Genomic DNA, 26584 nt, shown 5'->3' on the forward strand with positions numbered 1-26584 from the left:
GGCGTAGATCGAGGGAAAATGGCGCAGAGGAAAATTATTATCACGCGTGTAACATAAGGATCAGTGCTAAGACATGTATCGTCACAGATTTGATATACATGCAAGTTGACTGCGCGGGAAATCCGCTTCGGCTCCCCCGAGAGAATAAGAGTATAGTTATGAGATTGTAGGTAGAATGTAAGATGTACTATGTGTATGTAGTAGTATGTATGTAGTAGTAGTAGTAGTAGTAGTAGTGTATTGGCAAGTACAACATACTATTGTCAGCCTGAAGAGGATAGAGCAGAACTGTGCCACGGTCTTCAAGGATCTCTCTTACCTCATAATGCGCCTTGAAAGACAGATGTGTTGGCAGTGCCAAATCGAGCCTGCATTAGCTCCTCACGCTCATTCGTCCCGATATCCCAAGGGCCATGGCGTACGTCGCAACAACTGACTTTGCGTCTACCAATAGACGCCGCGCGTTTGTGTTGGTTCATTTTTCCTTTTCAATTTCTGCACTGTTTTCCTACATCTAACCTCGAAAAAATAAAGGAAGGGGAAAAGACACGGAGTATCAGGTAGCCCGTTACCCACTCACATGAGCAAGTTACAACGGGGACAAAGTCGCGTTGGACAGAATGAAACACTGACACTAAAGCAGAAATGAAATTGAAATTGATTCCTATTCTTCACTTCTTTTTTTCATTTCTACATTATCTCATATCTGCTCAATCGAGCCTCTCACCTAAGCGCTCATGCAGCAGGGTCCCAAAGACCAGCAATGATTCTCTTTGACTTGATGGTAATCAGTCTTATTTGTTACGTCTATGTTCTCAACTGCTTTTTGATATACGATTTGTCATTCATCACCTCGCCTTGGCGCTAAGATTGCAAAAGGCTAAAGGTAAAATGAATTTGGTTACCGCGTGGCCCTCCTTTTTTTACGCATACGGAGTATGTGCATACACATATGTATGTATGTTGTATATACAATACAGAAAAAAGAAATTAGAAAGAAGATCGTCCCGTTGTAGAAGCTCCAACCTTGGAACCCATATCACTCTCTATGTTGTACAAAGAAAGAAGGATTCGAAAAAGGTTAAGGAATCGGAGTAGACCGAATTGCCACATCTTCAAAAGATATAGAATTAATAAAATAATTCTCTCCACTAACGGAGTCACAGTCCGGTTCACCGATTAATGTTTTATATTATTATTATATATATATACCTATTTATTATATTATATATTATTATATTGTATTTGTATTTTATTTTCCTATATTCCTATATTATTATTATATTATTCAATGTCTGGGGGTGGAACCAAACCTCATAACAGACCCCTGTTAGCCCCAGGAGCCTTGTGTATCCGCGGTACACAGCTATACAGGGGGGGCCAAAGGAACACAACCAAGACCCAGGCAGTCGGTCCAGTGCACCCAACGCTGCGAGAACTATTTTTCGATCTTTTCACATCCTTTTTTCCTTTAAGACGGCGGGCTGATCTTCTTTTCTTTTTCGAGAGATCTATAAACCTTGCCCGTTACCCCAAGCGCATACTATACTTCCTTACTTTCTGTACTTCCCAATCGTCCATTGGCTCTCTGATATAGACCTCTATATCCCCACTTCTACTATCAGACCTGGTCTGAGCATTTCTGGGGAGGATTCAAAGCTTGGTCTCTATAAATCCCGTCAAAAACTACGTACTGGCCCAATTCCATATTCCAAAATGGCACACGCAGAATCATACGCAACACTGCCCGCCGCACGCCAAAGCAAAATGAAAATCGACGCCCTGCTGAACCCAGGCGACGGAGACATCTCTCCACGCTCCCAGCACGCCTCAATCCCAGCCCACCGCCACAGCCACCATTCTCATCAGCCCTCACCAAGCTTCCTGCCCGTCAGCCCAGACTACCGCTACAGCCGGAGCTACCACAACTCCAGCCCAGGCGCGCTATCCAGCACCTCGACCGTAATCCCCTCCCGGTCCCACCACCAAATGTTCTTCACCTACCGGTCCTCGACCGCCAACGCCAGCGCCAGCGTGGACCCCAACCGCGCCAGCACGAGCACCCACCAAAGCTCGCTCTCCGAGCCCCCCTCGCCAAACCCCTACCACTCCCGCGAGCGCTACTCCAGCGTCTCCAGCGCCTCCTCGACCAACGGCGACCGCCGCCGGCCGCCGCGGCCAAAGTACGAGGAGGAGGAAATGTACTTCATCTGGTACCACCGCGTCGACCTGTCGCAGGAGTGGAAGGAGGTCCGCGCTGCCTTCAATCGCCAGTTCCATGATCGCCAGCGCAGCGGCTTCCAGGGCATCCAGTGCAAGTTCTACCGCTTTATCAAGGAGAAGAAGTGTCCGACGCTGCGGGAGCAGCGGCGCATGCGGGACGGCGAGTTCTTGCGTGAGGGTGCCTCGGCGGCGCATGGTGCTACGCCGAAGTATGGCGTTAGGCAGTATACTAATGTTTGGTATCCTTGGATGAGGAAGGAGGGGGATGGTGCGTTGCCGTTGCGACGGAAGTGATTTTTTTTTTTTTTTTGGTTCTGGGTGGTTTCGTTGGGAGGTCAATTTGTCTGTCTTGTTTTTGCGTGGGTCGGTCTTCGTCTTTATTAAGATACCTCTATTCAGCGTGGGAGGTCTGTTGTCGTTTTGATGTTCTCTCGTTACATATCTTCCATCTGGGTTCCTGTCCTTTTCTTGTCTACACTTTCACTTTACACTTTCCAAGCTTGGATCTTGGGGCTATAATATCTATATGTTGTGTGGAGCTATCCATGCTGTGAGAGTCAAAACATCCGGATTAAGATCTAGATATTACTATAAAAGTCGAGGTTGAATTGAGTCTGAAATGTTTTCTTCCAATGCTATGCTTTATCCAGGAATCAGGATCCATGAATCAGGTATTATCCTCTGCATTATTGTCAAACACCTCAAGCAAATCCCTTACTTTCATCCTTCCTATTCCAAATCCCGAGCAACGCCAGCTCCATCCGCGCCTATTGATAACCAACATAGTCCAGCCTCTAGTGCAATGACTGACTCGCGGTTATCGCTGCATACATATGCTAGTACAGAGTATACTCGCAACCTTACTATTCAAATCCAGAATATTCAGACCATTCTAGCCACTTCATCTATTCTTGGTCTGGATATTGACCCAGAACATGACTCGTAGTAGTCCGCCATACTCCATCCAACCCGCTAGTCAACACAGCCAGACCGTGCAAGGCTAAGAAAAGAAACCTATCCACAACCCGGCCAATCCCTCCGATCCGTCGATCGCGGGTCCCTGTCCTTCACGGCAAGGCGAGTGCCATCTCTCGTCTAAGTGCTCCATATCCGTCCGTCGTCGCCGTCCGCCGTGCTCCGTACTAGTCTAGTATGAAGATCTCGGATGTGGGAAATAGTTATCTAGTGCGATTCTGACATTTCCATTACTTGATCAGGGGCTTTTATTTGTTTTTTTCGTGGCTTTATTTTTGTTCTTTGTTCGCCTTCGCTTCGGCTTATACGGGATGGATGAATGGGGAATGCCAAAGTACCGGTTTGTATTAGTTAGTTCATTACTAGGTACATATGTATAACTATGTATATGTACTTCTAGAGCCTCCCAAGACCAGGATCAGGGACTTGTCAGGGGCTTGAAGAATCACATTGTTGTCCTGGTACTTATGCTGTATGTACAAAGTACTTAGCCGTGCGTGCAATATGATATTAGGCTTGGGCTTGGACTCGGGCTTGGGCCAATTGCCGTGGTTTTCGATCGGCTTCTCTTTTCGGTATATGGTAGTTAATTGTTTAGATACTCCGTAGTTAATCTTACTATTGTTTCCGTTTTGATCGTGACTACTCTCGCTAACCCCTAGAGATCGTCGGAAAAAACAAAGACATATAAACGGGGCCGATCCTGTCAATTCCTAGCGTGCCGGGGTTCGGGACTTCACCCGCGGACTCCATCGTGGGTTTTTTTTCGTTTCGTTTCTTTTCTGTCGCTTTCTCTTTGACAGAAGGATAATTCCCGATTCGAGGACTTTATTTCTGGTGGGCATGAATTGTTATTTCGGGCTGTGGGGCGGATGTAATAAGTGTAATAAGGGGTCGTTGATGTGTTATGTTAAGTGTTGAAGATGTACTTTGTAAATGCGTCATAAAAGGTAAATTAGTTCGCCTGTGACGATAAAGGATCATTGCCGAGGCTTGATATCATAGTATGTATGCATGATGTTGCACGATGATATAGTTCGCCCGTGTTCGCTTCCAGGGGAAATTTGGTAAATGTACTTTGGACTCTGTACTTTGGGGGCCAATAATACGAGCTAGTTGTATCTGAATCATGGATATTTCATTCTATTGCGAGTTAAGACTGTACGATATAGGTAATATGAAGTGTAGTATTGTGTCACGGTCCTATAACTAGGCGAGGTCATACTGCATATGGCATTTAGGGCAAAGCGTACAATGTACATTGTACTAATCTTCGTATACTAATATTAAGTAACACAATTCAAAAACTAAAAATTAGACCTCAAAGCTATCCACATCGGTTCGACATCCCCGGCGCTACAATTCGCACTAAATCCTGAAAACTCCACATTCGACTCCATTCGACCACTGGCCCTCTTCCGCGCTGTCGAATCTCATCCGCACTAATATGAAAAGAGCAGGAGGGGCACTGCAAATGCCGATATACTTTATGACTAATTTAATTTAAAGCGGCCAATTAGCAGGCTTAAATATTATGTGCCATTGTGCTTCTTTCGTCACGGTTGTGCGAGTGTAAGACCTGGGTTGTACGGTAAGGTTGTTACTGTAGCAGCTGCTATATACGGTATATGTTCCAAGGGTTGATCGAATTTAATTGTTTCATTGATTGGGTTACGTAGATAATCATGTCCTAGCAAGAGGAAGAATCACTAACTGAAAACCCATCGAAAGCAAATTGCAAGATCTCAATTCCGAAATTTCCTTTGTATCCCCCACACTTTCATCCAAGCCATGATGGCTATCAACGCGGCCGCGGTTGTTGATGGATATCAATTCCATACCCTAGTCAACGGCGAGAATGCCAGAGAACATCAGGTTGGGCTCATCCATGAAGTGGAAACCCTGGGCGAGAGCGCATCTAGTAGACCAGTTAGTAAAGAAAGAGTGAAAGTGCAAACCGGAAACCTACGGATCAACCTCAAAGCTGGCGATGCAGTCATACGCGCCCTCCTTGATGGTCTGCAAGAACTCCCAACCGTCATGGAGATCATAGAAGGAAACCTGGATGTCAATGCCAGACTTGAAAGAAAGAAAATTTAGTAAGACTCAAAACATAGAACTACTGCAAACTTACCTCAGCTTGCTTGATCATGATGCGTTCGAAGCTCTTGGCACCCCAGGCAGGGTCAGCGGCAATACCCAAGATGTTCTCGTTGTCGCTAGTCTGGAAGCCGGGGGAAAGGCCAGAGAGGCAAACGATGCGGGAAGCACCATCTTCGACACGCTTCGAAAGCTCGTCATTGTCCTTCAGGCCCTCCTCGGGCATGGTAACAGAGATAGTGACGTCGTCATCACCATCCTTCAACTTGATTCCATCAGAGTGGTTCTCATGGTATTTAACGCAGTCGTCTTGCTCAACAAACTGCACGACGACGTGGCCATCCTCACTCCAAGCGCGCTCGATAGCACCGCCGTAGACGAGCTGAAGGACGCTGGAGATGTTGGCCCAGTCAGGAAGATCTCCGAAAACGATCCGACGAGGAGGTCCGGTAGGCACAACCTTGGGTGCCATCTGCTTCTGCAGGTGGAGCAAACGGACTTGCTTCATGAAGTCAGCTGGGGCAGTAACACCTCTGGGTTTCTTGGAAGAGTCAGTAGGCTCATCCGCGACGGACTCGGCCTTCTGGGATGCCTTGGAGCCAGCGGTGGAGTCGTTGTCTGTATCCCTGCATTCACCAGCTTTGTCCTTGGATCCAGCAGGGTTGGCAGCAGGAACAAACGGCTTAGCACGCGGATCAATGCCAGAAGTCTTCTTGGCGGGGGCACACGAAGCAGGGGCACGAGGAGTGGCAGTCTCCTGAGCGGCGTCAGGGGAAGCAGCAGCTTTCTCGTCCTATGAAAGACCAGTGTGAGATGAGAGTAACGAAGAGAGATGAGAGATGAGCGTTGAGTGTTGATATGAAATGGGGATCAAGTCGCGGGGACAAAACACGAAGAGAGAATGGAAGCGACTTAATGAAGAAGACCATAACATGTAGTGGGCAAGGGCAAGGTGGGGATAGGAATGGATGAGGGGCAATGGGGGCATTGGGAAGAGTGAGACATACCTTGTTAACCTGCATGGCCAGCTCAATATCCTTCGAGGCATCATACAGCTTAGGCTCATCGAAACCCATCTGGGTAAAACGACGAGTGGTCAGGGAAGCCGAGACCGTGTGCACGCCGGCGAGGCGATCAGCACGAGCCTTGTTACGGACATCAATAGGAGCATGGGCACTCTCCTCCAGACTGATCATGTTGCTGTTGGTGATCATCTTGTAGATGACCTCAGTGGTGATGCGAATCTCTGCCAATCGCTGCAGAGTAATTGGAGCAAGGCCGTTAGGCCCAATGACTTTGGTTGTCTCCATGATGGAACGAAAAAAGTAGCAGGATGGGGAGAAGGAAAAGGAGAAGAAGAAGAAGAACAAAACGGACCATTTTATTAGAGTACCCGCGTAGAACAGATGCGTTCTGTGTTCGAATTAGGAAGGCACAATTGGATGCAAGACGGGAAGGAACATTCAAAGGCTTCATGCTTTCATACTATTCTGGCTATACTTGTTTCATTCAGGAAAGACTGGGTTGGAAGACAGACATCAAGATAGAATGGCCCGGAGTCATTCCTATAGGGCACATATTAGATATCCCACTGTTCTCTGGATGTCAGACAAAGAAATCTCCTGTAAGCAAACACTACTCTTTATTCCTCTGCTACTATTTGTGCTTGTATTAACCTGTCTCGTTGCGTGCTAAGTAGTATCTTGTTCATCAGCTAATATGCCGGAACTATAGAACAAAGGCACGTGGGGATACCTTCCGAGCACGGTCTTCTTCAGTCTTCTTCTACTGACAGCTCTCCAATCCTGACAAGGTAGCTTCAGCTATTATAGTCTCAGCAGCCATTCTCTGCAAAACAAAACATTTGGGTCTGGATAAAACAGAGAGTGAGTCGCTCTTTCGAGTCCTTCCCCAGGTCGCCGCTGTCCAACTTCATGATACTACTATAGCCTCACTGTTACAGGTCAACCTCACATCCATATTCTTCTGCCTCACAAACCACGCATTAACAATTTCCCATTCTGCACTTGGATCATTGAATTCAATCTGCAGAAGCCCCGGTTAGAATCAAATCTCGTTTCTGGAACCATACTCTTACCTTGTATCTCAGAAACAGCGATGGAATCAGCTTATAAATCTCCAGCAGACTGATATTCTTACCAATGCAGGTCCTCGGTCCAGCCCCGAAAGTGAACGTCGCACGAAGCATCTTCTGCTTTCTGTCCAGGAAATTGGCCTCGGACTCGGTATCCATTTGGGCCACCGTTCCGGAACAAACGACTCCACATCCCCCCCCCCCACAGACCCGATGACGATGTACTATCCACGGATTCGCACCAACTATCGTCCCGGCCGGTAGGAATGGGCCGCCGTCAGGAAGCTGGAGTCCCTCGGCGGGCACAACTCGCTCAAGCATCAATCCCACGGCCGTGTGAAGACGTAATGCTTCTTTAATCACGGCATCGAGGTAAGGGAGTTGCTCTTGGCTTTGCTTCCATGAAACAGGTACCGAGATCCGGTTTTCTTTCAAGGCGATGGTGAGCTTTTGGTGCAGCTTTATACTTACTGGCGGGCTCTTAAGGGTGTAATAAAGTATTGCTCGGAGAGATATCGCCGTTGTGTCAGAGCCAGCATTCATATTGCTGATCGTATATGAGAGGACTTGGTTATCATCTACAATAGTCGGATGTTCGTCTATCGCTTCCAAAAGCGATTGAGAAAGCCTTTGTGTGTCTTGGTCACTGACGTGCTTTTCTGGTTCAATCGCTCTTCTAGTCTTGCGCGAGCAAAGAGAGCCACAGCTCCGGTCGATCCCCCCGCGAAGAAGCTTCTGAGGGGGTTCTTGATAAAAAGGTAGTCAAGCCATGGCATCTGCCCAATCTAATGCCCACTCTAATTAGCTTTCAAGTCATTATTCAATACGAAATACTAACCTTTCCGACATAGTCAAGCATATGCTCCAATGCGACGATGATTCCGTCGACATCGTTCCCTTTCTCGAGGAACCCGAGTGGTTTACTAAATGTCGATTCTCCGATGACATCGAACGCATTTTTGAGCTACATTAGCTCCCGCTCTCATGTCTCACAAGAAATAGACTTACAGTATTGCAGTCAAGCAGCAATATCGCAGGCTTTTGCTTCAGCTACGAACTCATCCAATCTCCCAAATAAAGTATGAATAGTCTTATCGACAAAAGGCTCGAATTCAGTCAGAGTACTCATTGCATAAGCTGAGGAGACCGGTCTCTTAATAGCAGCATGAAAGACTTCATCGGTTGTAGTAAATAGTGTAGGTGTTGGTCTTCCTTTGACAAGCTGCTGCTGAACAGAATAGAAGTTTGTCTGGCAAATGTTAGCAGAAAGATCAATCAGTTATTGCAATTTGAACACACCTTTTGATATCCTTTATTAATGCCATATATTGTTTTCGGGGCATCCAAATTCCGCACACTGACCACGTTGGGTCCTAGTCGAACATAGTCCTCGTTCTTTTGGTGAAGGTTATGAAGCGTCACTTTTGAACGACCGTTGGCGACATCGATGAACCTCCAGAGGTTCGTTATCTTAGCTAGTAATGGCCCGGGGATGGACCTTACTCCGGGTTTGAGATAATTGCGCGTAAAGTGAAATATAGCAAGGGTTACAAGGATGGCTGGTAGATGTGACCAGACTGAGATCAATGCTTCTGAGATGATGGCCATGATGAAGTCCTCAGTATTGTCCTGTGGTGTGCTAGTATAGTCACTACTTCATAGGCATACTGTTCATTTCCATTCAATCTGAAATGAGGGGGAATGGAAACATTCCGCTCTTATATGCACAGCACGCCTCAAGTGGTCTAGTCTCAGAGATATAAATATTAGCTCACGAACTATGCGTTGATCTAATGCTCCTAAAGTTTTTCCAAAAAATAGCAATACACCGAAGACACCAAAAGAAGCAAATCTATATAACAAGAATGGATAGAATGGGTATCTGATTCCACAACATTAAAGCTTCCAAGTCTACGATGGGATAGGAATACTCTCGTATCCTTTCTGCCCGGGCTTACGGTCTTGAATAATAACCTGCAGGCCGCGACGACCACAATAGCCATCATTGCCTGCAACCCGATCAATATCCTGGAAAGAGCCGTTACCATCCTGCGCAGCATCTGGAACCCACACAGTCTCCTTCACAATTTGGCCGGGGACTTCCGCACGACGGGGATTGTACCAAGGCAGACCGACAAGGTGATTGCCAAGGTTGTGGAGGAACGAGTACAACCCCTCGAAACGGCGAGTGACTCCTAGCCAAGAGAGGGTGCGGGAGTCATAAGCGGTCCGCACGAACGGGTTCATATAAATGCCCGCATCGGTGATCTCGTCGATGTTGGTTTGCGGGTCTTGGATGTCCGCGTGGATGAGGCAGCATTCAGACGCCTCCCAGAAGAGATCCTGTCCGGAGCGGAAGCGAGCTGGGTTAGGCGTTGTGGGTGGCGAGCCGGATTGGAAGTATTTAGCATCAAATGCCACCATTCCGCCCCAGCAGCTGCGCACTCGCACTGCGTCCTTTCCGGCTAGCACATCGCTTCGGCTCTCGCCTTTGCCGGATGAAGTGAACCACGGGTAGAAGGGGAGACCCATGCTGTAACCTTCAAGATCGCGGGTGGCGTATGTGTCGTAGAATTTGATAGGGTTGTCAAAGTCTACCGCGCAGGCCGCACGGTACTGGGCAACACCGTCTGCGTTGGCGTTTGTGGAAAATAAGAGCTGGGGAACCTCGGCGGGCTGGAAGAGGATATCGTTCAGATAGAGTAGCTTATCGAACTTCATCTCCGGGTGGTCGGTCAATGGCTGTAATGCTCGGTTCCGAACCTGGGCCAGATATTCGATGCGCTTGATTCGCTTTGATCCACCAGGAATGGTCACAGTCGGTATACTATTCAGGTCCAGGTGCTTTTCAGACACAATGGATTTCTGGCACTCCACTTTCTCCTCTAACGCGCGCAATGCGCGCTCTCCCTCCTCACCGCTGTCATTCTCGTAGATACTCAAGAACACATTGTCAGGACCGAGCAGATCAATCAGCACCAAGAGTTGTGTTCCCCATTGGCCCTGAGCAAGCTTGCCGCCACTATCATACAGACTTGCTGCAATAAAGACCTTCTCCTTGCGGGGATTGCCTCGTCCGGGGTATGAGCTCTCGAGTACTGATTTGCGGAGGGTAGAGTAATGCGCGGGCAGATGGGTATATGACGGGAAGAGTAGCGAGGTAAAGAGCGCGAGGACAAAAACGATGCCGGCGACGACGGGGAGGTAGCAACAGCGGCGAATACAGAGACGTCGAGAACAGCTCGGTCGTGGTGTGCCTGCGAGAATCGGTCTGGAAGTGTTGTTCAGGCGGCGATAACCCGCCGATGCCGAGGAGAAGATTTGGGACAGCCAGGGCAGTTTTCGTTTACCAAATTTGGATGAAGAAGGGACTTGAGCTTCGAAATCGGCCTCGTCGAGATTGAACGTCCCCTGCGAGTCAACTGAGGACCGTGAGGCAAGCTCCCATTCATCGGGATGCAGTAGTCGTGCAGTCATGGCGGATCGTGGTACCAAATGGGTATACACCCTTAGGCCTATCTTTAGCTGCAAATTGATTCAATAAGCTGGCACATTGCAGCTATTGTTGATGATAAAAAGCAAGCCTCCATGGAGAACTTACATCATCAATGCCATCACGTGGTGTCAGACAACTTGCGATTATTATTCTGCCGGCAATTAGATTGTCTGCCAGTAATAATTGGAAAGCACCGGGCGGTATAGCTATTATAGAAGGCGGTACATGTAATGCCTTGGCATCGGTACGGTGGGATGTGAAATATAACGAGCCCAAATGTTTCTGGGCTTCAATAAATATGTTCTAGATCGGGAAATAAAACATTGAACAAAACAAGTAAATGGAGAGCTCTATGTCTATTTCATCATTTGGATAACCGCAGTAGGAAGTCCCGGTATGTAGTGACGTAGCTGTCGTCCGGGCACCCATGGACTTGTCTGTTCTGTTGGCGCCTAGGCGAAATCATTTATCTTTCCGCTTACTCTCTTTGTTCACTTACTCAAATCCGCAATCTTCCACCTAACCACCCACTTGACCAAGTATCCGTGGCGTGGTGATTGAACATACTTCATCTGTGAATATACCACGGCTTCCCCGCATTCCACAGCCCACCATGTCGCAATCGCAATTCAAATTCGCCAATTCTGATGCCGAAGTGCCAGGCAAAGGTGTCCTTCCCGCAGAGTTTACCATCAAAACACCAGCTTCCACAGATATTTGGGCCAAGCCACCTTCCACTATCTCCTTCTCGGCCCCGATTCTGTATAAGTCCGTGCCGCTGAAGTCATTCAAGCGGATCCGCGTCGCCGTCACTGGCCTTTGGGAGAAGAAATATGACCAGGGTGGTGTGGTGCTCGTCCTCAATACTGCTGGTGGTGGCCAGAAGTGGGTGAAGTGCGGCATTGAACTCACCCACGGCAAACCCCACCTCAGCGTCGTCGCCAAAGATAACTGGGCGGACTGGAGTTTGCTTTCAGTGCCTTCAGGTAGTGGTTCGGCAACCCTTGAACTGGTCAGGGAAGAGGACAACAGTCTGTGGATCTATCTTGTTGAGGGCTTGCAGAAGTCTCCTATCCGGGAGGTCACTTGGATCTTTGAACAGGAGAATGTGGAGGACTTCTGGGTTGGTATCTATGCTGCCCGGCCATCAACCGAGGGCGGGGAGTTTTCTGTCAAGTTCAGTCATTTGATTATAGACCAGGAATAGGTCAGCAGGACGTTGTTAGTTATATGCCTCAATAAGGTGGCGATGGCCACTGCGAAGAGACAACAGTATATATGACGAATAGGAAGATTGGAATGAAGTATGTTGTAAAGTAAGACCAGTTTGATCATACGTTGCAACGGAACACGGCAGGCCATTAATGATCTATTCGGGTAGAAATAAGGATACCGGCTTGCTGCGGACATATGTACCACGGCTCCACAGAGTTCCAGGTCCACCTCGTGTATCTGCTAAAGATGATTGACATGGCGAAGATCAGCCGATGTACGGATAGTTCCAGTCAATCAAGTTGCTTTCTTCCAAGATTCATGGTTCGTTCTTTGTCATGGTGGATGATCAGCCATGCTGACGCACTTGCGGTTACCAGATGCATTAATAGAGAGGTTATGCTAATTTGAACACCGAGGATAGTTAGATTGCATATGGGTTTAGCGTTCTTGGCACTATATTGGATGTCTATTGCGCTCCTGGGCACCCCTGAACGCTTATAGTGGATATATAGACTTCGGGTCCTCTTGCTGTTCTTCTTCTATTCTATATGTGTATACTACCCATTAGAGCGCATATTCCTACACCTTAGAGATCTGATCCTATACCCAGTGCAGTGTAATCCCGACAATCGGGTGTATGCGCCCACAAGCCCTGTTTCGGATGCCGAGGTCACACCAGTCGCGTGTGGATATGACACAAGTGGAGAGAAGTACCTAGATGAAAGATGCCATCCAATTATTGCATTCCTTTTCCCAATTTCATTTCCACTGTAAAGTATATCAAATACTACGGATTAACTACGGAGTGCATTAATAATGTGCATAGAAAGGAAAATGATATAGCCAGGTCAAGTGACCGGCCCCGTCATTCCGGCTGACAATTCCCTAGATCGGAGGTAATAAATGACAGGGTAGCAATGCATGTCGCTGCCACATAGTGGAGACGTTCTATTATGATGTAGTGAAGTGTCCTCGAAATGAGAAGAGACTCTTTGGAAACAAATAACATAGATCAAGAGATCAAAGTTCCATCTTATCTGATGACGTGAACCAGGGAAACCGTGACTTGGCAGTACCAAAGACTCAGCTCATGCCACCGAGTGAACAAGTGTATTCAGCGGGTGCCCCTCCGCTCCCCGTGCCTGAAACTCCACCTCTTTTTCGTTTTCCCTCTTGGACACATTTTCCATCTCTTTTGGGGAGAATACATGGGACACAACTGGGCAGTTCAGATCCCAGAATGATGACTGGATTGCAACGTGACACTGTTTCTTAAACTGTCCTGGTGCAGCAACCTGGAATGCTAGCGAACGAGCTGAGATCGGACCTCAGCCTCTCATCTCACCTCACTACACCACAGACCCCATCAGCGTGCATAAGTGCGACCGACGATCGGGGTTGGTGTGGTTTTGCGCAGACTTGCACGCCTAAACTCTTCCAGGCCTGTTCCCCTTACATTTGGGGCGTCGCCCTCCGAAGCACGGCGGATCTACCCATCCGCCAAATCTTCTGCCCCATAGCTGCCTACCGGATTTTGCTTCTTACTTCCAATATTAATAGCCCTTCATGGGTCGACCCCCGAGGCAAGCGCGCTTCGACATCTTTTTACATATCACGCCCCATATTTATTTTCTTCTTGTCCTGTCCTAAATCAGTCTCTGATTCGCTGTTGACATCCCGTATTGTCATTTCTTTTTCTTCTTGTGGACCTGACTGGCTCGGGCTATCTGGCTGAAGAGCAAAAGTACTACTTATTAGAGCAGGGCTCCATCCCTTTTATGTGATACACCCGCTACTTACGTTTGATATCGCATGAACTCCTTTTTTGATGGCTTAATCGTCGCTTTTAAGGTCGCCGTCTTTCGTATATGGTTTCTGCTAATCCCAGACCGAACTCTCTTGCCGGTTATTCTTATATGGACCCTGTCCATTAGAGAATACTTCCAACGTATACGATCTTGTGGTAACGCGCGACATGCCGCTTCTCGATTCAAGCTCAGGACCGTCCTACGGCACTATTGAACACGGAAGCGCCAGGATGGAGGATGAACGGGATCAACTGTTGCAGGATGAATACGAGGTCGAGGGCCAGCCTAGTGGATTGTCTACACCGGATGAAGTTCAGGAGGGAGTCCAAAAGATTGAAGCCATCAATCTGACTTGGACGACCAAGTCTTTAATGGTGGCCTACGTCAGGTTCGTGTGGCTTGCAGTCCCATGCTTTCTTGCCGAACCCCTGCTGACTTAGCGCAAAGTATATTCCTCATGGCATTCTGCACGTCGCTGGAAGGTCAGACTGTGATGTCACTGTCTGCATATGCGACGAGTTCATTCAGTAAACATTCATTGATCTCGACCGTCCTCGTTATTCAAAATGTGGTCAATGGTGAGATCTACTGCCCCGCTTCAATAAGCGGCTGCTAATCCTTAATCTATAGCTGTCATCAAACCCCCGATGGCTAAGATCGCCGACGTATTCGGTCGCTTCGAGGCCTTCTGTTTGAGTATCCTTATATACGTCCTAGGATACATCCAAATGGCCGGCTCGACCAACGTTCAAACCTACGCCTCTGCCCAAATCTTTTATTCCGCCGGCTCAACGGGCTTGCAGATCCTCCAACAGGTATTCATTGCCGACAGCAGTGACTTGTTGAACCGTGCCTTCCTCGCCCTACTGCCCGAATTCCCATTCTTGGTTACGGTCTGGCTCGGACCGACTATTGCGGGCGCGGTGCTGCGCAGTAGTTCATGGCGATGGGGTTATGGAATGTGGGCTATCATCTTGCCTGCGTCCTTCCTGCCACTCGCCCTCACCCTGCTCTTCAACCAACGCAAGGCCCAGAGATTGAATTTGATCAAGAAGCGGACTAGAAAGCGAACAGATTTCGTCAGCGTCGTGCGTCGGACCTGGTATGATCTCGACGTTGGCGGACTGGCCCTTTTGTCCGCTGCCGTCACATTGATTTTGGTGCCTTTGACTCTTGCGGCCTCCGCAAAGAACGGGTGGCAGAACACCAGTATTCTGACCATGATCGCGCTTGGTATTGTTTGCCTGTGTCTGCTACCGTTTTGGGAGTCTTCACGGAAACTGGCCCCTAAGCCCCTGCTCTCTCTACACCTGCTAAAGCAGAGAACTGCTCTTGCGGGTTGTGCATTGGCGTTCTGGTATTTCAGTGAGTTAATTATTCTCTCCACCTTCGAGGTGTCCCTGCTAACCCTACCCAGTGGCCTTCTACTTCTCCGTTCAACCTTATCTCTATTCATACCTGCAGGTTGTACAAGGATATGACGTTGCCACTGCTGGGCGCGTCACCCAGACCTTCTCTTTCACCTCAACCATTGCCGCATTTAGCGTATCACTTCTTATCAAGTATACCCGGCGATACCGCATCTTCATTACCATCGGGTGTGTTGTGTACATGACCGGCCTAGCCCTCATGCTCATGTGTCGAGGAGAAGGAGCCTCGCATTTCCAAGTCCTCGGCACACAAATCATGGTCGGCATCGGTGGCGGTCTCGTGAACGTGCCCGTCCAACTGGGCGTCCAAGCATCCGCCAGCCACCAGGAAGTCGCAGCAGCCACTGCGATGTTCCTGACTTCCATGGAGATGGGCGGTGCAGTCGGCGCTGCTATCTCCGGAGCCGTGTGGTCCTCTGCCATCCCAAACAAGCTTCTCCGCTACCTCCCCGAGGAAAGCAAGGGACAAGCTGCCGAAATCTTCGGCAAGCTGACCACCGCTCTGTCGTACCCAATGGGATCTCCAACTCGCATTGCTATCAACCGTGCGTACCAAGAGACCATGAACAGGCTGTTGACGCTGGCTGTCATCGCTACTCTCCCCCTCATCCCGTTGAGTCTTCTCATGGTCGACTACAAACTTGACAAGGTAAGTCGACAAACAGTGGTTTCTGATGATCCTCTCTGACTTGATTCTAGATGGGCTACGGTAGTCCCGAGCGCCGGGGCGCCCCGGCTCCAGTTGAGGCAGAAGCAGAGCCCAACCCGGGTGAGGGACACTCCAAACGAACCTAAACCCAGAATTCCGGTGCACATTCAACGTACAGACGATTACGATCTTACGAATTGAACCTTTTTGTCGCTTTTCCATGGCTTTTCCATGGCTTAATTTTTGCATCTCGATACAACCAGGCGTTTCGGGTTATATTCTGTTCACCCGGATTGGACGCGAGCCAATCCACCATTTGCATTCGGCGTTACTATTTACGTGTTCACGGGAATAGAGGTATCTATCTTTCTACGACTGCAACAATTCAATGGACCTAGATAGTTATCAACCCCGAAAATATGAATACCCGAGTTAGCGAAAGACTTGCCTGCCACTCCGTACAACACCCTGCACATCGTAGTGATTTGTAACGTCGAGAAAGATAACAAACCCACGTCCTGCCACCTAGTCAAGCATGATCCGCACACTCCAAACCTTGAAAGCACTCCGGCGCTTCCGATTCCAAAACCAAAAAGAGGATTATTCCGATCCCGCCGGCTTGCCGCCCTAAGCCCCTCAGGCTGTAACATCCTCTGCAGTTACGGCCTAGTGGGTTTCATTTCCCTGAAACAGCAGAAATAAAGTTAATTCGCCCGGTGTGGCACACCAGAGGTACTTTGCACTGACCTATGAAGATATCCCAGTCTAGTCCAGCCCGAACTTCACGCATCGCGGCCTTATATCCACTGCTATCCGTCATGCGGGAAGGATTTGGATTTGGATTTGATTTCGACTTTATTTCCAATCCGGAAAGCCTTGCTAGATTTGTAGAGATTGAAATACGTAGATCTTTTGTTTTCCTCTTCTCTATCCAGCCTATCACCCGGCCTTTATCCAGCTCGTATACCAGGACTCTCATACGCACCACGTCTTATCCACGTCTTATCCACGTATCTTACCCGTGCATGTACCTATGTACCTGCATATATATGCATGCATGCAGACCAGATACCGCGACGGAGGGGCTTGGGGATACATGAGATGGCAATTGGATCTGCCCGGCACCCCTGGCATGTGCATGTGCTTACTGTCAATCAATGTATATTGTACGGAGGTATTCCGTATGGAGGACGCATCCTGCAATATATCGTCAGTTGTCAGCTGTCAGGCCATCAATCAGAACCATAGGTGACATAGGTCGCTATACTTAGATAGCTAGTAATATGAGGCACCCGCCAGGGCAACCTCTGCCAACGTAGTGAAGCTAGTCGTGCAGAGACTGGACCTGGGTCGGGCTGCCAAGCTGTGATGGGAACAAGGCACCTACCCAGAACGGAGTACAACATAGGTAATAATGAGAGCTGGATTGGATCGTCGACCGTATGAATATACTATGGATTGTATTTTATGGTATCCATCTAGGTCCTCGGATCTCTATCACACGATGTAAAACGACGGTTTGGAAAGGGGGAGATTTAGGGCCGAGGGGAGGCCGGGGGACCGTGAATGGTGAAACGAGAATGAAATTGGGGGGTTTTTTAATTATTTCCCATGTTGCTTCGTTTCTCTAAAAGGGTGAAAGAAAATAGTCAACTCGAAGGAAAAAGGGGGTAAACACCCCGGGGAGTCTCCTTTTGTTCCTCGACGGGGCTTATCTTAACTAGTTATACTGACGTTATAGTTACTTGGGGTATTATTGGGGTGATAGGTGTTTCGTACTTGAACCTGTTACTGACTTGAAGCTGTCATTCCCCTAGATATCCTAAATTCGAGTCTCCAAGATACAGCAATTGTAAAGAATAGAATAGGGGATTAGCGCTTGAGCTGATATTTATAGTCGAGATACTGATACCGTTCTCTTGGCAAGTAATGAATGACATCAACAGCAAATATCATAGTGAATGAATATTAGATCATATAGAATAGTGCAAAATATGAGAAAGGACAATGCTAGATCTAAATTATCCCTTATAGAACACAATTAATACCAAGAAGCTGTTCAATCAAGCGAGTGCTGTACAGACCGTGTATCGAAACTAGCACCGTGTCTAGACTCCATACTCTGCGGGTTGCCCCATTCAATCCAGACCACAGCTTCTTCCTCCCTTTTTGTCTCCCACACTTCTCTTCTCTAACACTCCTACATCAACACTTCTCATTAATTCAACATGGTCGTCGCTACCATCAAGTACGCTATTCCATCTCGCTTCATCTCCTCACTCTTTGCCGAGGCGAAAAAAACCCCCCAGATCTCATGGCTAACCCCAACCCAGATGTGTCGTGGTGGGGGACGGTGCAGTGGGAAAGACCTGTCTGCTCATCTCATACACAACGAACAAGTTCCCTTCGGAATATGTCCCCACCGTCTTTGACAACTACGCCGTGACCGTGATGTAAGTCATCTCCCCACCCCCTCCCCCCGAGAAGAAAAAAGTTATACGTCAGTCTAGCCTCAAAGAAACACTTCTAACCGATCGCTCTCCAAATTCAGGATCGGCGATGAGCCTTACACCCTGGGACTGTTTGATACCGCCGGTCAAGAGGATTACGATCGCCTGCGCCCGCTCTCTTATCCACAGACCGACGTCTTCCTGGTCTGTTTCTCGGTGACCTCGCCCGCCTCCTTTGAAAACGTACGGGAGAAGTGGTTCCCCGAGGTGCACCACCACTGTCCTGGTGTGCCCTGTCTGATCGTCGGCACACAAACCGATTTACGCGATGACGCCGGAGTCCGAGACAAACTCGCTCGCCAGAAGATGACCCCCATCCGCAAGGAAGACGGTGACCGGATGGCCAAGGAACTCGGCGCTGTTAAATACGTCGAATGTTCCGCCCTGACTCAGTACAAGCTGAAGGACGTCTTTGATGAGGTACACCGAGTCTTTCATTTTTGCTGCCCGACATCTCCACACCGCCACTGACACCGTATCTTTCTACCTTTCTAGGCTATTGTCGCGGCACTCGAGCCCGCGCCCAAGAAGAAGTCAAGGGGCTGCCGCTTGCTGTGAAGTTACCCTTCACGGACTTATCGCAACGGGTTGGTCCGAGTGCGACGGATAATGTTGCACTTGGGTTGATGCCTGGTTGACGCGCGCCTCGAAGCAGCTACGATGGAATGAACCTGTTTATCTCTTTTTCTACTCTTCACGTTCTATTGGGCGGCAAATATTTCTGACTGGACTGGTTTTCTGGGATATCCAAATTCAGCGACAAAAAAAAAAAGGGGAGGAGTGTGGTCTTGTATTATGGCTAGCGATGCTATCTGAAGCGTTCCATATCTACGTTTTCCAGTTGAAAATGGCTTCTGTGCTTTTTCTTGACCTCCTTCTCTCTTATTTTGTCTCTGTTCGCATATCCCGGTTCGAGCTCTAATCTCTCTAGTTTGCCGTGTCCCTTTTCTGCTCTCTATCTCTGCTTCTGCTTTTCTTCTTGGTTCGCCTGGCCGCGTCTACCTGCCATCTTCAACGACTTGGTCTGGAGCTACCTCGGTGCTCGTCTATGACCTTTTACTTTCCCCGATCCCGATCCTCCACCCTCATTCCTCTCCTTCACGAACTACAGCGACAGCAATTTTGACCTTCTTCTCCCCTTTTTGTCGCGTCGACTGCACTCCCCGCATATCATCTATTACCCTCTCCGCACCCGGCACTTTCACCTCTTCGGTCGTCTCTCTCGGCGTTGGACGTCAGGGCGTCGTGTTTTGGCTGGACGGTTTCCGTCACTGTTGTCCCATATCCCCCATATGCCCCTGTCCTTTTCTTCTTCGCGTGCTATTTATGTACCCCAGCTTTGCGACTTCGGACTATGAATTTGAGCTTGCTGTACCCTTCCCTTGCAGATCCGGCTTCTTCTCTGCGTCTTTTTTGCCTGTGATTTCCTCTACTCCAATCTGATCTACAATCGCCATCACTCTCCATGCGCGCGGTCTTGATAAAGCGTCTTCGTTTACGTCCTTTCTGCGATCTCTTGCAGTCTTTTGAGTTATGTCTCACTGAAGAGCAGCGTTATTTTTGGGTCATTAGAAAGTTACAGACTCCAATTAAACCAGTTCTATGAAGACATTTGGGTTGAACGTGTATCCGTTGCTCAGCTTGTAGCATTTTGATATTGTATTTCCAAGGTTACTCCCGTCCAAGTCTGTGAGATCATATGCTAAATGAGCTCAGGCTTCTACTGTGCCATGACATCACTCCAGTCTACAGGCAAGGAAGGAATCATTCAAATAGATATCATTCATTCTTCACTTCATTCCACATGCATCTCGTAGATCTAAATGTCCAAACTCAAAGCTCATCCTTACCCTCCTGCTCCTTCTTCCTCTCCTCCTGCTCCATCCACCCATACCACCCACCAAGCTCCTCATCAACACCAGACTTTACAAGACTAGTAATAATCTCAAAAGCAACCTGCGCCGCCGCAAGGGCAGTAGTCTCTCCCTTATTATCATAAGCCGGCGAAACCTCCACAATATCCGCACCGACAATATTCAACTTCTCCAAACCCCGCAGAATCCGAATGAACTCCCGCGTAGTCCAACCACCAGGCTCAGGCGTTCCAGTTCCAGGCGCCGTACCAGGATCCAACACATCAATATCAACAGACAGATAAACAGGCTGCTCAGGATCAACGCCCGTGCGCGCAAGGATCGTCTCAACAATCCCCATAGGCCCAAGCTCATCAATATCATCCGCATGAATACGAATGAACCCCTGCTCAGGCCCCGGGTTCGTATAATCCCCCGCATCAACACCAGTAAGCCTCGTGCGCAGTCCCGCATGCGCAGAAGTAGCATTACAAATCAGTCCCTCGCGACTCGCCTTGTGGAAAAATGACCCGTGGTTGAACTGCGTCTGCTCGGACTGCCAGTACGCGCTATACCGCACGGGGTTCCACGTGTCGAGGTGCGCGTCGAAGTGCACGACCGTGATCGGCTTCTGGTAGATCTGGTGCAGAGCCCGCAGTGCAGGCAGCGCAATGCTGTGGTCGCCACCTAGAGTGATGAGCTTAGGGTGGTGGGCGCCGATCCCGTTCGCCTTTGGTGCTTTGTTCACGATGCTGCGGGATCCGAGCTCGAGGAATGCTTCGTACATCTGTCGCTCGGCTAGTCCGTTGTCGAACGGTGTCACAGGGATGTCGCCGCAGTCGGTGATCTTCGCCCATGATAGGTAGGGGTTGATCCCGGCGCGCGTGTTGTAGCCTGTTCCGGCCATTTGGCGTGCGCTCGCGGCGCGGATGGCGCGTGGTCCGAAGCGGGCACCTGGTGGGGGTTTGTTAGTATTTTGTTTCGTAGGTTTGGTTTGGATGTTGGATGTGGTGGCGGTGAGTCGTACCTGGTCGGTAGCTGACGGCTGTATCAAATGGTGCACCGATAATGGCAATGTCGTAGTGCTCATCAGGCTCGATAAGACACCTGACCGGCTTCAAGTGGGCGAAGCTGGCAATGCCGGAGAAAGTCCACTATAGTTACATGTTAGCAGTCGTTCGGACCTCATTTCTTAGATATTCTATCGTCATACCTCCTGATCCCACTTCTTGAGTAATTCCGCCCGCTCATGTTCGGGCACTACCTCGCCGTTATCGTGGTGCGCGCAGGCGGCCGCGGAGCCGGCCAAAGCCAGTGTGAGGAAGGTTTTCCAAGCAGACATGGCTGAAGTTAATGAGATGAAGTAAAAGAGAAGACGGAAATGAAGAGATTTATTTTTCTACATAACCCCCGTCTCGTCAAGTTTCCTGAAGCAGTAGTGTTGTAAAGGGAAAGACGAACAGATAGGGTTATCCCGATCGTGAAGACTTTCCCTTCTTGGCTGTGGCCCGCTTTTCGGTTTTCTTTCTTTTGACAACTCCTCCGATAGCTTTTATACAAAAGTTATTAACGATGCAATGCGGCGAGTCGTTGTAACCGGTCTTGGGGCGGTGACACCGCTAGGTGTAGGTGAGTTGCTTCTTTTTTTGTTTTGTTGTTTTGGCATCGATAGCTTCGAGGTCGTCCTTGGAGCTCACCTGTGCATGTGATCGGGTATAATGCACGCGATTACACAATTCGGATTCGGCAATTATCTGTCAGCAAGACAATGCCAGCACACTCTATCCATCTCTAATTGTCCGGGAGCTCTATCCGATATCCCCGGACTCCGAGCTCTCGAGCTTCTTCGTTCTCCACTTCCCACTCCGGAAGGGGAAGGTCGTGACAGCCAATGAGGGGAATGCGGACCGGGAAGATAAGAGACATTACCCGCCGTATACATACTGGGCTTCACATGTGAATGCTACTGTGACTAACACCGTGCTTGGCTGCAGGGATTCGGCGTACATGGAAGCGCTTGCTAGATGGCCATTGCGGCGTTGTTAATGTGAAAGATCGTGATGAGCGCTTCGCTGAGCAGCCCTGTCAGGTTGCGGCCGTTGTGCCACAGGGCAGTCGTGAGAATGGGGGGTGGACTGCCTCGGAATGGTTGAGTCGGGGTGTAAGTCAACTGTCTTCACTTTGTGGTTTGTGGTTTATTTGTAATGCTGATACTTTGGGATGAACAGGATGAGCGGAAGATGGCCAAGTTTGCACAGTATGCCATGGCGGCGACGGAAGAGGCGCTTCAAGATGCGGACTGGAAGCCCGAGCTCTTTGAGCAGAGAGAAGCCACAGTATGTGTGGGAATATGTGATGCTTGACGGCTATACTAACCGTTTTGATAGGGAGTCTGCCTAGGATCAGGCATTGGGAACTTTGATGAAATCTACAACACAGTTATTGCCTACGACAAGGGCGTAAGTTTATATCGTATAAGATCTAGGAACATACAGCTAACCTATTGCACAGGGCTACAAAAAGGTCAATCCGCTGTTCGTGCCGAAGCTGCTGATCAACCTTGGCGCTGGGCATATCTCTATGAAGTACGGGTTCATGGGCCCGAGCCATTCCGCAACAACAGCTTGCACAACTGGTGCCCATTCTATTGGCGATGCAGCTCGGTTCATCGCCTTCGGTGATGCCGATGTGATGGTCGCTGGTGGTGCCGAGTCCTGTATCCATCCTTTGGCCATTGGCGGCTTTGCGCGTGCAAGAAGTCTATCGACGGGGTTCAACGACACTCCAGAGAAGGCGTCACGGCCGTTCGATGCCGACCGTGCAGGCTTTGTAGTCGGCGAAGGTGCAGCTGTGATGGTTCTGGAGGTATGTCCTGCCTATACGCATACTACAACCTGATACTGACGCCTAAAATATAGGAGCTAGAACATGCCCTGGCAAGAGGGGCGCGGATCTATGCAGAACTCAAAGGGTATGGCTGCTCCAGCGACGCACATCATATGACCTCGCCTAAGGAAAATGGCGAAGGCGCGTTTATGGCTATGAAAAAGGCGCTTAAGCAAGCCCAGTTACGCCCTGCTGCAGTTGACTATGTCAATGCACATGCAACTTCGACCATTGTCGGCGACGCTGCTGAGAACGCTGCTATCAAGGCCCTTCTGCTTGGCCCTGATGGTAAAGATAAGGCTGCTTATGTGAACGTCAGCAGCACAAAGGGTGCCCTCGGTCATCTGCTTGGTGGTGCTGGTGCTATAGAAGCTTTGATCAGTGTACTTGCAATCCATGAGGTGAGTTGCGGCTGTGCACTATACATACTGTGCTAGAGTCTTGCTAACAAGGAACAGAATACCATGCCACCTACTATCAATCTAGATCGCTTGGCTGATGGGTTTGATTGCAACTATGCGCCGAAAGATCCCCAGTCACGGCAGATCGATGTTGCCTTGACAAATAGCTTTGGCTTTGGTGGCACCAACAGTAGCCTTTGCTTTGCACATTATTCATGATCTTTGTTTCTAACATGTATGATATTGTATGATTATTTGTTTCAGTACGACAATGTGTTTTTAGAGCCAGAAGTACGGGCGACTAGTATGCTACCTTTGACTTGACTATTATTCTATGCTAGCTGGTCGGTTAACCATTAATCTTGAACCCTACAAAGATAAAATCTTTACTCTTTCTTAGGGCGGCGCATCATTTAATTATATATGCGATACTTAACGTGCTGAATACTACCGAATTATAACTCTCTTATTATAAGCTTGGCAGGTGCTGGTGCTGATTGATTTGCCTACCACATAAAAAGAGCCGCTGCCTGGTTGATCTGATTGACCAACAATATACTATATCAAGAGATTGCTTGAAAGAACATCAATCTACCATTAGCTATTCTCAACAATAAAATTAAATGTTACGCGCAAGGCACAATAGAAGCCAAAGTGCCTATTCAATAGATCAACAGATGGCACGTGACTGATCCTAACGCGGAGCCCAGCCCGACCTTGACTCCGGCGACTGAACTCATTCCTTTATAAACACCCCCACGCCATTTCAAAGGCTTTCCGAGTGACAAGAAAGCGTTCTGTCTCTCGGTACTCTCTCAGTTTGCGCTCACCATGGCGAACAATGGTGACCCCGGTCAAGGTAAGCAATACCTAGTTCCTGTCAAGCGCAAAACATCTAGGATACTTCGAGATCAAGCTCGGCGCATCGATCTACAAATGATCTGAGCTAATTCTATATTTTTTGACAGGACGGGGAAGTCTTGTTGATGCGTCCGGGTACACTTTCACAGACAAGGATACTAAACCCGGCAAGATCAAGGTGAAGAAGACGTCCAAGGCGTCTACCAAGAAGAAGGCAGATGGTAAAGCTCCCCGAACATGCTTTCACAGGAATTAATGATACTAACAAACTAACAGAAGCCAAAGATGGCCCCATCGATACCTCCCCTACCGCCTCTCCCATTCCCTCCCTCGACAGCAAAGTCGTTTCCGTGTTCCCGACCGGCAAGCCGCGTGAAGATGACCTCCTCGAGACCGTAATCTGCAAGCATTGCAAACGGCCCACTCTCAAGCAAACCGCAGCTGATCATGTCCGCGGCTGCTTGAAGGCCAAGCAGGAGAAGGCGCGCAAGAAGAAGGAAGCCCGCGACGCGGCCAATCGCCTGAAGGCCGGTGACGATAGAGACGATGACGGTGCCGACAAGGCCGACGGAGAAAACCCTAACATGGGTCAGAAGAGCGCCAAAAAGAGCGCTGCCAAGGGTACCGAGGACGGCAACAAGAAGGGCAAGAAGCGCAAGGCCGATGAAGAGGACGGCAGGGAGTCAAAGAAAAAGAAGAAGAAGGACGAGGTCAAGCAAAAGACGGCGAAACCGAAGGGCCCTGTCGATGTCGAGAAACAATGCGGTGTCACTCTTCCCAACGGCGCGCAGTGCGCTCGTTCCTTGACCTGCAAGAGCCATTCAATGGGTGCCAAGCGTTCGGTTCCTGGCCGGACACTGCCGTATGATATGCTTCTCCAGCAGTATCAGAAGAAGAACCAGGCTCGCCAGCAGAGTAAGTTTGCTATTATCTTGTTTATGCTCCTATAGATCACGAGATGACTAACCCATTCAAACCACAGAGGCTGCTATCGATGCCAACGCTCCTCTACAGGAAGATATCGAGAACACCGGCCCTATTGACTCAGATGAAGAAAGAGACGCTGTCATGGCCGCCATTGCCCGTTCTGCGCCCCAGCCCCTTGTGCGCCACCCTGTCATCACCACCAAGTCGAAGTATCGATATGTCCGCATCAAGGAGCAGATGTCGCATGCCATGGGAGTTCGAAACGGCGGTGGGCTTTTCTCCAACGAGGAGAGCCAACCTCTTTTCGGTGGTATTCTTTTCTCGACTGTCGCGACCGATTTGGAATCATCCTCATCTGTTGACGCCATTGGGGAGCCTGATATCTCTGCTAGTGGAATGGATGGAAGCAAAAGATCTGCTGTTCCAGGTAGCCGCAAAACCCCGGTCACTTCAGCCTCTTGATTGACTTGTCAGTCAACTTGCGCATATCAGGCGATGATTTATGACGACTCTGTTTTTGTTTGCGGTTGAGGTTTGAAAAGGGTTGAGCTTTTACGGTGTGTACTGTATACTGGATGCTGGCGTTCATGGGTGCTGGAGGACTACTGACCGTACCATTCTTCTTTGATTTCTTTGCATCTTTTTAGTTCTTCGATTTCCCTGGATAGGCCATGGGTACAGGCTGGTTCTGTCTGCTTTGAAAGGTGACGATATGATACCCCGACTGGCGTGATATGTACATTCAAGTTTCGAAAGTAGTTGCGATTGAATACTTTCCACCTCATTGAGCTCTGTCTAATAAATCTGTAAGCATAAATGCCATCTGTAGCCATGTAGGACATCCCAATGAATGCGCTATGCACTAATAACCCAGGGCGTGAAGCTATTCAGATTACGTGAGGTGTGCCTGAGGCATAAGGACATCCATCTCATTCCGTTCGCCGGTCATCCATTGTCTTTGAAACCTGACAGCATGAGCAAAGCGAGCCATACTATGACCCTTGGGCGATCCTCTTTATTCGTTATTTTCAAAGCCACCTGCAGCTGAAAAGCGTCTGGTTTATATTGTCGCGATTGCGGGCGAGCGCCCTGCGCATTTGCTATCAAGCTTTCCGAGTTTTATTGATTGCAGCTCGACCCCCCTCTCAACTCTGG

General features: G+C 48.9%; 10 protein-coding genes across 10 annotated transcripts; 6 read left to right on the forward strand and 4 right to left on the reverse strand.

Moving 5' to 3' along the window:
* Positions 1 to 1716: 1716 nt before the first annotated feature.
* On the forward strand, positions 1717 to 2517 carry N7518_009234 (uncharacterized protein; the record flags this gene model as incomplete). The annotated part of the gene is made up of 1 exon (XM_057190161.1): positions 1717 to 2517. The coding sequence occupies one exon, from the start codon at positions 1717 to 1719 to the stop codon at positions 2515 to 2517; it is 801 nt and encodes a 266-aa protein (XP_057037817.1).
* A 2523-nt stretch (positions 2518 to 5040) lies between these two features.
* N7518_009235 (uncharacterized protein) lies at positions 5041 to 6608 on the reverse strand (the record flags this gene model as incomplete). The annotated part of the gene is made up of 4 exons (XM_057190162.1): positions 5041 to 5116; positions 5168 to 5277; positions 5333 to 6091; positions 6306 to 6608. The coding sequence occupies 4 exons, from the start codon at positions 6606 to 6608 to the stop codon at positions 5041 to 5043; spliced, it is 1248 nt and encodes a 415-aa protein (XP_057037818.1).
* Positions 6609 to 7132: 524 nt separating this feature from the next.
* N7518_009236 (uncharacterized protein) lies at positions 7133 to 7936 on the reverse strand (the record flags this gene model as incomplete). Its single annotated transcript, XM_057190163.1, has 3 exons — positions 7133 to 7241; positions 7298 to 7344; positions 7397 to 7936. The coding sequence occupies 3 exons, from the start codon at positions 7934 to 7936 to the stop codon at positions 7133 to 7135; spliced, it is 696 nt and encodes a 231-aa protein (XP_057037819.1).
* Positions 7937 to 9304: 1368 nt separating this feature from the next.
* Positions 9305 to 10870, reverse strand: N7518_009237 (glycosyltransferase family 69 protein; the record flags this gene model as incomplete). Its single annotated transcript, XM_057190164.1, has 1 exon — positions 9305 to 10870. One exon carries the CDS (start codon positions 10868 to 10870, stop codon positions 9305 to 9307), a length of 1566 nt encoding a protein of 521 aa, XP_057037820.1.
* Positions 10871 to 11502: 632 nt separating this feature from the next.
* N7518_009238 (uncharacterized protein) lies at positions 11503 to 12096 on the forward strand (the record flags this gene model as incomplete). The annotated part of the gene is made up of 1 exon (XM_057190165.1): positions 11503 to 12096. The coding sequence occupies one exon, from the start codon at positions 11503 to 11505 to the stop codon at positions 12094 to 12096; it is 594 nt and encodes a 197-aa protein (XP_057037821.1).
* Positions 12097 to 14079: 1983 nt separating this feature from the next.
* On the forward strand, positions 14080 to 16137 carry mirC (siderochrome-iron transporter MirC; the record flags this gene model as incomplete). Its single annotated transcript, XM_057190166.1, has 5 exons — positions 14080 to 14300; positions 14360 to 14490; positions 14543 to 15277; positions 15330 to 15991; positions 16042 to 16137. The coding sequence occupies 5 exons, from the start codon at positions 14080 to 14082 to the stop codon at positions 16135 to 16137; spliced, it is 1845 nt and encodes a 614-aa protein (XP_057037822.1).
* A 2043-nt stretch (positions 16138 to 18180) lies between these two features.
* Positions 18181 to 19059, forward strand: cdc42 (Rho family GTPase CDC42; the record flags this gene model as incomplete). Its single annotated transcript, XM_057190167.1, has 4 exons — positions 18181 to 18239; positions 18325 to 18444; positions 18543 to 18921; positions 18997 to 19059. Exons 1-4 carry the CDS (start codon positions 18220 to 18222, stop codon positions 19057 to 19059), a joined length of 582 nt encoding a protein of 193 aa, XP_057037823.1. The 5' UTR covers positions 18181 to 18219.
* Positions 19060 to 20334: 1275 nt separating this feature from the next.
* N7518_009241 (agmatinase) lies at positions 20335 to 21696 on the reverse strand (the record flags this gene model as incomplete). The annotated part of the gene is made up of 3 exons (XM_057190168.1): positions 20335 to 21308; positions 21382 to 21508; positions 21568 to 21696. The coding sequence occupies 3 exons, from the start codon at positions 21694 to 21696 to the stop codon at positions 20335 to 20337; spliced, it is 1230 nt and encodes a 409-aa protein (XP_057037824.1).
* Positions 21697 to 21931: 235 nt separating this feature from the next.
* N7518_009242 (putative beta-ketoacyl synthase (Cem1)) lies at positions 21932 to 23860 on the forward strand (the record flags this gene model as incomplete). Its single annotated transcript, XM_057190169.1, has 7 exons — positions 21932 to 21983; positions 22349 to 22515; positions 22583 to 22690; positions 22742 to 22813; positions 22866 to 23219; positions 23273 to 23641; positions 23699 to 23860. 7 exons carry the CDS (start codon positions 21932 to 21934, stop codon positions 23858 to 23860), a joined length of 1284 nt encoding a protein of 427 aa, XP_057037825.1.
* Positions 23861 to 24472: 612 nt separating this feature from the next.
* On the forward strand, positions 24473 to 25891 carry N7518_009243 (deubiquitination module subunit SGF73; the record flags this gene model as incomplete). The annotated part of the gene is made up of 4 exons (XM_057190170.1): positions 24473 to 24500; positions 24610 to 24723; positions 24779 to 25417; positions 25485 to 25891. The coding sequence occupies 4 exons, from the start codon at positions 24473 to 24475 to the stop codon at positions 25889 to 25891; spliced, it is 1188 nt and encodes a 395-aa protein (XP_057037826.1).
* Positions 25892 to 26584: the final 693 nt, after the last annotated feature.

This window comes from Penicillium psychrosexuale (genome assembly GCF_028828465.1).
Source record: "Penicillium psychrosexuale strain IBT 29551 chromosome Unknown utg000005l, whole genome shotgun sequence".
Classification (NCBI taxonomy): domain Eukaryota; kingdom Fungi; phylum Ascomycota; class Eurotiomycetes; order Eurotiales; family Aspergillaceae; genus Penicillium; species Penicillium psychrosexuale.